The sequence below is a fragment of the Mustela lutreola genome, chromosome 10 (genome assembly GCF_030435805.1).
Source record: "Mustela lutreola isolate mMusLut2 chromosome 10, mMusLut2.pri, whole genome shotgun sequence".
Lineage (NCBI taxonomy): Eukaryota > Metazoa > Chordata > Mammalia > Carnivora > Mustelidae > Mustela > Mustela lutreola.
This window is the reverse complement of record NC_081299.1, coordinates 34653157-34659407: the sequence shown is the minus strand read 5'-3', so window position 1 is coordinate 34659407 and position 6251 is coordinate 34653157. Positions and strand designations below refer to the sequence as shown.

Genomic DNA, 6251 nt, shown 5'->3' with positions numbered 1-6251 from the left:
TACCACAGCTGAGTAGGCTTCAGGCTCTCACTCAGGGTTAATGTGGCCTATTAGAGAGCATATGCACCCTCCCCGCCGACCTGGGTTGAGAGTAACCAGCGATCAGGGACCTATGGAGTCCAAGGCAAAGAGAGGGGAGAGTTGAGACCTGAAAGGAGCCAGCCTGATGGGACTGGGCATTACCCATTTTTCTGAAACCTTAGCCATTGCTGGGGCTGCTCTGTTCTGGCAGGCTGCATACATTCCCTAGAACCTTGGGCCCTAAGATTCTTGGACTCAGGATATTCGGTGCCATCAAGCTGGGCCTGGGGCTCGGTAGGGCCTTCCCTGAGCTCCAAACAGGTTGTGTCACCAGAGTGCAGAAGGCAGGAGCGGCAGGCTGGACCCTATTCTGTAGTACACACCAAATCCCCCCACCTTAGACGTTGGTGTGTCTAAGGTGGGGGGATTTGGGAAGATGGACGATGGGCCTGGTGCATGACTCTGTGTAAAGGCCTGGACTCACCTGCAGCTTTAAGCACCTGCCTGAGCACCCAGGATGCAGATTACTACCTGGCAGCAGGCAGCTCTGGGGATGACAATTTGATAAAATGCCATCTTCAGTGCTGGCTGCCCAGCTTCCCCGATGCAAGAGTCCACCTTGGACAACTGGGGCTTTCTCCTGAGGCCACCCGAGGATCTAGGCAGTAGCTACACTGGGGTGTTGGTCACTCACTATAAAAAAAGCCGCAGTGGCTGAGATGGTCACTTTGGGCCCTGGCTCAGTTTGGGGGACTAGAAAGGGATAGAGGCTTGGGGTCTGTGTCTTTACCTAAGCTTATGGCTGCTCTTGCTCTAGATTGGGGGATAGAGCTGTGTACCCCCAAGCTCTGACCTCTTCTGTGATTAATGAGCTGACGATTCTGCATCGATAAGGAATTAACCTGGAGCCCCTACCCATCAATAGTCAGGAGTCCGGGTCCCCAGCCCCACCCCCACTCCTGATGGAGTGCTCCAGGGGCCCCCTGAACAGACCAAACCTGCACTGCTTTGCACACCGACATCCAATCCTCTGCCCCACACTGCTGCCAGGAATTAACCCCTTAACTGCTTCTGTCCACATTGCCCCATCACCTAGCCCTTCATACACACAGGCAGCAGCTGTTTATATTGGTTTAATCCATGTCAAATGTAGTTTACAAAGGGAAAGGACAAGTACCTTTGTATAGAATATACAGACACAGCATCACACCATGGGGCCCACGGGAGGGGCAGGGGAGACCACTTTCCCTGGGAACAGTTCTAATCCCAGGAATGGTTCTTGGCAGAAGGCTGGGCAGCCAGAAGCACACTCATCCAGCCCCCATCTCAGCCCCTGCTTCAGCTCGGTTCCCATTTCCTGTGTCTCCCCCCTCTCCCAACTCCTTATAAAGAGCTCCAGGAGCTAAGACTAAGAAGAGGATCGTGTCCGTTGGGGCATGTGCCCCATGTCTGGGGGAAGAAATATACACCACTGAACACCGAGCACATAGGAGAGGGAAAGGGATGCCATGGGGAGAGAGGCAGGCGCCCTGAGAGGTGGATGGGCCGAGCCCCCAGCCAGCCCTGAAGGGGGCACTGCTCCCAGGTGTTCTTAAAAAAAGAAGAAAATCATACAACCAAAGGGGAGGGAACGGAGTGGAGGGCGAGGAGTTGTCCCATTTATACACAACATTGTAAACATACACAGTCTATATTACATGTGCTTCAGTCTGGCGTTTGCATGTCTGTCTGTCCGTCTGTCCGTCTGGGGGCTGGATCTCAGGAGCCTTGCCCCGCTACTCCCCCTTACCTCCACCTCCTTGCCCCACCCTGGGAACAGAACCTGGAATAGGTATGGTCCCAGGCTTGGTAGCAGCCAGCAGGCAGGGCCTGGGCCTCAGCCTCCACTCTGGCTCCAAAGTCCTGTGTGTGTGTGTGTGTGTGTGTGCGCGCGCACATGTGTGCACACACGAATATGTGTGCGCGCGCATGTATGTACATGGGGAACCTGTGTGCAAGTATGTACAAGGGGGAGGGTCACATCACAGAGGCGGGCAGGTGGGGCTGCTCGCAGCAAGGGCCGCCAAGGGCGGCTAGCTCACAAGTAGATTCTCCGCAGGTCTCCGGGCGCTGTGATGGTGTTGCACTGAGGGCAGAGCTTCTTGGCACCCTGCAGGGAGAACAGGGAGGGCTCTGGTCACACACTACGCAGCTTGTTTGCTGGTGAGAGCACCCGGGCCTGCAGCCATGTCTCCCTGCGCCCATGTATGCTGGCACCTTGGTCCTGCCAGCCCGGGCTGGGGATGCACAGGCGGCCTCTGCAAGCAGGCAGGCGCACTCCTGTGCTGGGGGGACGCCAGGATCAAACCGCCTGGCCAGCCCCGCAGCGGGAGCCCCGGTAATGAGAACAAGGCTGGGTCCAGCTGTGGCTGCGGCGGCCCTAACGAGATTACATGCGGCCTTTGATCAGGACACAGAGCCCACGTCCGGGCCTTTTATTGCTGTCTCCGGGCGACATTTTAATGGCTGCTCCAGAGCGAAGAACAGGGGCAGGAGCAGAAGGAGCCTAGTAATGGCAGGGGGAGGGGCTGAGGCCCTGGTCCTGCTTACCCACAACCAGCCTCCTCCTGACCCGGGATCTCACCAGTGTATGTGACAGAGGGAGCCTTGGGGGTGGGCAGGGGGAGGGGAGCAGGCAGCAATCCCATGGAGGGAGGGAATTTTTTTTTTTTTGAGGGAGAGAATAAACCTGGTGGGGGAGGAGAGAATGGGGGGGGGGGGAGTCTGGGAGGGTGAATATCCTGGCTTCCTGCTGCTGTGTTCGATGCTCATGCTCTCCCCTGCCCCTCGCACCACCCTCCCCTCAAGCAGGCTCAAGAATAAGCATGGACGTGTGGGCAGCACCAGAGACTGCCCTCCACTCCCCAAACCGCATGCCACCTCACCAGGGTCCGTAGCCAGCACTCCTCGCAGTGCACATGCCAACACTGGATGGACGTTAGGGGCATCGAGTAGGAGTCCTAGGGAAGAGTGGGGCAGAGAAGGGGTCACTCTGAGGCTGGCCCACCCTCTAAAGAGCTCAAATCACAGTGCAAAGGCCCCTTCCAACCCCCAGAGGGCACTGAAGCCTGACCAGAGGCATCCCAGGTTCCCTTTCTCTCACCATACAGATGAGGCATTTGTAACGGTCCCCACGGGATAGCTGCCGTTCAAGTTCCCTGACCCGAGCCTTCAGGGCCTCAAACGTGGTCACAGCTGAATCTTCGGTGATTCTGTAAAGAGGATGGCTTGGTTGGGCAGGCAGCAGGCTGGCATCTCTAACCTGAACCTCCAGCCCACACCTCCCTTGAATTCTAGAAGCAATATATAAATGTCCCCCACATGTCCCTGCTCCCCACCTGCCGAAATCCTCTATCTGAAAACTCCTCTTTCTTGAATTGAACTCTCCACGCTCCTGTTCCTCCACCTCCATCTTGGTGAATTTCCAAACCAGATACCTCGGAACCATTCTCAAACCATTCCTTCCCAGTCACCCTCGACACCTACAATCTGTCATCTAGTTTCTAGTATCTTGGTAGTCTCCACTACTACCTCTGGTCCAGGCCCTCATGGTTTCTCTTACAATTCCTCTCCTGACCTGAATGGCCCCTTCATTCCATTCTCTCAGCACCTAGAATTTTGCAGATTTGACCATTTCTACTTTAACATTTCAATGTTTCCCTCAGAATACAGCTCTATCAAACTTCTTGGAAGCTGAACAGGGACTCCTTGGCCTAGCCCCGGCCCATATCCCTTAGTACCCCGCCGCACGTGATGCTCCATCCAAACCAAACTGAAGCTTCCCACACCCAGCACCATTTTCCACGCCCCTGGCCTCTGGCAGTACTTCCTGCTTCCTCTGGCCCACCCCACCTCCTGCCAGCCCCACCGTGGGTGGCTGGTTTCCCGTGCTCTCTGGCACCCTGCAGCGGACCGCACCACAGCAGTGCAACTGCAAACATCCCTGTCTCCCAGGCAAGATGCAGTCTCCCAACCACAGGCTGCTCACGCCACCAGTACTGACCACGGACATTAGCCCACAGCGGGCACGGGAGTGTGAGTAAATGTCTGTTGACCCAAAAGCCAGTCTCACCCCCAGAGTATGAGGTGTGGAGACTGCACAAGTCCCACAGAATCCAAGTCCTGGGCCACAGGACCGCCCTACCTCAAGGGCTCCTTGTTGTTCCTTCCGGGGCACATGAGATGCCCTGAGGGCCCTCACCTGCTGTTCAAGCTCTGCCCATGAAAGTCCCTGTAACTTCTGGAAGGCTCTTTGGGTTGCGGTCCTGAACAGTGAAGAGCTAGGACTAGCTGAAGGAGTGGGGTGATCCCTCCTACCCCTTCTGAAACAACTGAACAGAACCTAGAGGAACTCAGAGAAGAAGAATGCTGCCTGGAGGAGCAGAAAAGATGCTGCTAGAGATGGGCCTTAGGGAATAATAATGATGATAACACAAATAAAAGAGCCAAAATTTATTAAGTGCTTACTAAATGCCAGCGATTGTACTGAGGGATTGAAAATTATTATTTTATTTACACCTCACAAAAACCCCATGAGGAGATTGTAATATTCCCATTTTATATATGAAGAAACTAAAGCAGCAGAGGAACATGAAGCAGCTTGCCTATGGTTCACACAGAGTGGGGGAGCTGGGATTCAAACCTGAGACTGCTGCTGTGATCACTCTGTGACTAACATTACAACACTGACAATATCCAGGAGGAGCAGGGTCTCTAGGCCCAGGGAACGGGACCGGGACTGGGAGAACAAAGGCCAAGAGATCCATGTGGCCGTAAGGCTCACCCATGGGTAAGTGCTAACGTGGGGAAAGTGGGGGAAGACTTTGGAGTCCACAATCTGAAAGTGAAGCTGATCTCACAGGCAACGGAAAGCTGCTGGGCCCACCGGAGGAGGGTGGTAAGAGGGACCAGTCTGAGGGGAATCGTAAGTGTGGCGCTGTGGGGGCAGAGACGTTCTCCAAGGATGGCCTGTTCGGCCGGCTTGGAACAGAAAACTGCCGCAGAAAGCCCAAAAGCTTACAGGTGGTATTGGCGTTAAGTGATATGAGGGGGCATGGGGAGGATGGTGGGTAACATTCCATGGGCAGCAACAGACTTTGATCTCTAACCTTTCTCTCTTAGGGCACCAGCAGCAACAAAGAAGAGGAAGTCTTGGTGTTGTGTCCTTGTGTCAGGGATGCCCTCAATCTATTACTCCATGGGTCCACAACTCCCTCTACCCTGCCTCTATCCATGGAAGCTGCGAAGGGAAGGACTCCGGCTCCTCTGACACTGGCTGATGCTGCAAGTGTCCACTCAACTTTCCAGATCTGGAAAGCCCCTTCATCAGCCCCCTGACCCATACACACGCCAGCACAGCTCTTCCCCTGGCGCTCTGCCCAATGCCACATGTGCCATTCTCATCTGGACTGTTGGTGAATTTCTGCCAAGGAGACAAGGTAGCTGTGCTCCCTTTCTCTCTAAGGACCAGGCTAGGCATCTGCCTGGTCCTATGTAGTTATTTCAAAAATTGGGACCCTGAGGCCTGGACGGGGGACAAAGGCCCAGAGCAGAGCACTCTCAAACTCTGTATCAGAGGAATTAGAGCTAGAAAGGCAAAAAGGATGGGGCCAGGAGAGGATGAAGCTATCTCCCCCATCATCTCCAAAAGCTCTATAGGCCACATCCGACTGCAGAGCCCACCTTACTGTGGACTTGCTCGGCAAACACCTGGTTGGTATCTCTGCTTTGGTACAATACCTGGTTCTCCAGTCCCTGACCCAGGCTACTTGTGAGTTATTCCTGACACCCTCTGGGGCATGGGGTAGAGAATTTCCTGGAAGCAGCCATGGCGTCCTGCTTCGCCTGGGTTGTGAAAAAGATCTAGGGCGGGAACCCACGTTGTGTGTACCAGGAAGTCATGGGGACTGACAGGTCTCAATCTTGGTGGGGCCAGACCCGGTGGAGATCTCCACATATGACTCATCCCAGAGAACCTCGCCTACTGGTGCCTGTGCTCATACAGGTGGGACAGAAGTCCCAACTTACCCAGCTTTGGGTGGGTAGTACCTTCATGGATGGCCACTGGCTCTGGCCCCCACCTCCCCCTCGGGCGCCATCCCTGATTAATGATCTTGTCTTTCTGATTTATGAGCAGCCCCTCCAGACAAGGGTGGGCGCCCCTTACGGCCCCGCCCGCCCCGCTCAGCTGG

General features: G+C 55.1%; 1 protein-coding gene across 5 annotated transcripts in view; it reads right to left on the bottom strand.

The window, feature by feature from the left end:
• Positions 1–1138: 1138 nt before the first annotated feature.
• Positions 1139–6251, bottom strand: part of RNF220 (ring finger protein 220) — a 224438-nt gene continuing 219325 nt past the window's right edge. For all 5 annotated transcript variants that reach the window (XM_059135535.1, XM_059135536.1, XM_059135537.1 and 2 more), the window contains 3 exons: positions 3164–3272; positions 2946–3020; positions 1139–2170 (listed from right to left, as the gene is read on the bottom strand). In XM_059135535.1, coding sequence (XP_058991518.1) covers positions 2099–2170; positions 2946–3020; positions 3164–3272 — 256 coding nt within the window. In that variant the 3' untranslated portion in view covers positions 1139–2098. The remainder of the gene's footprint in view (positions 2171–2945; positions 3021–3163; positions 3273–6251) is intronic.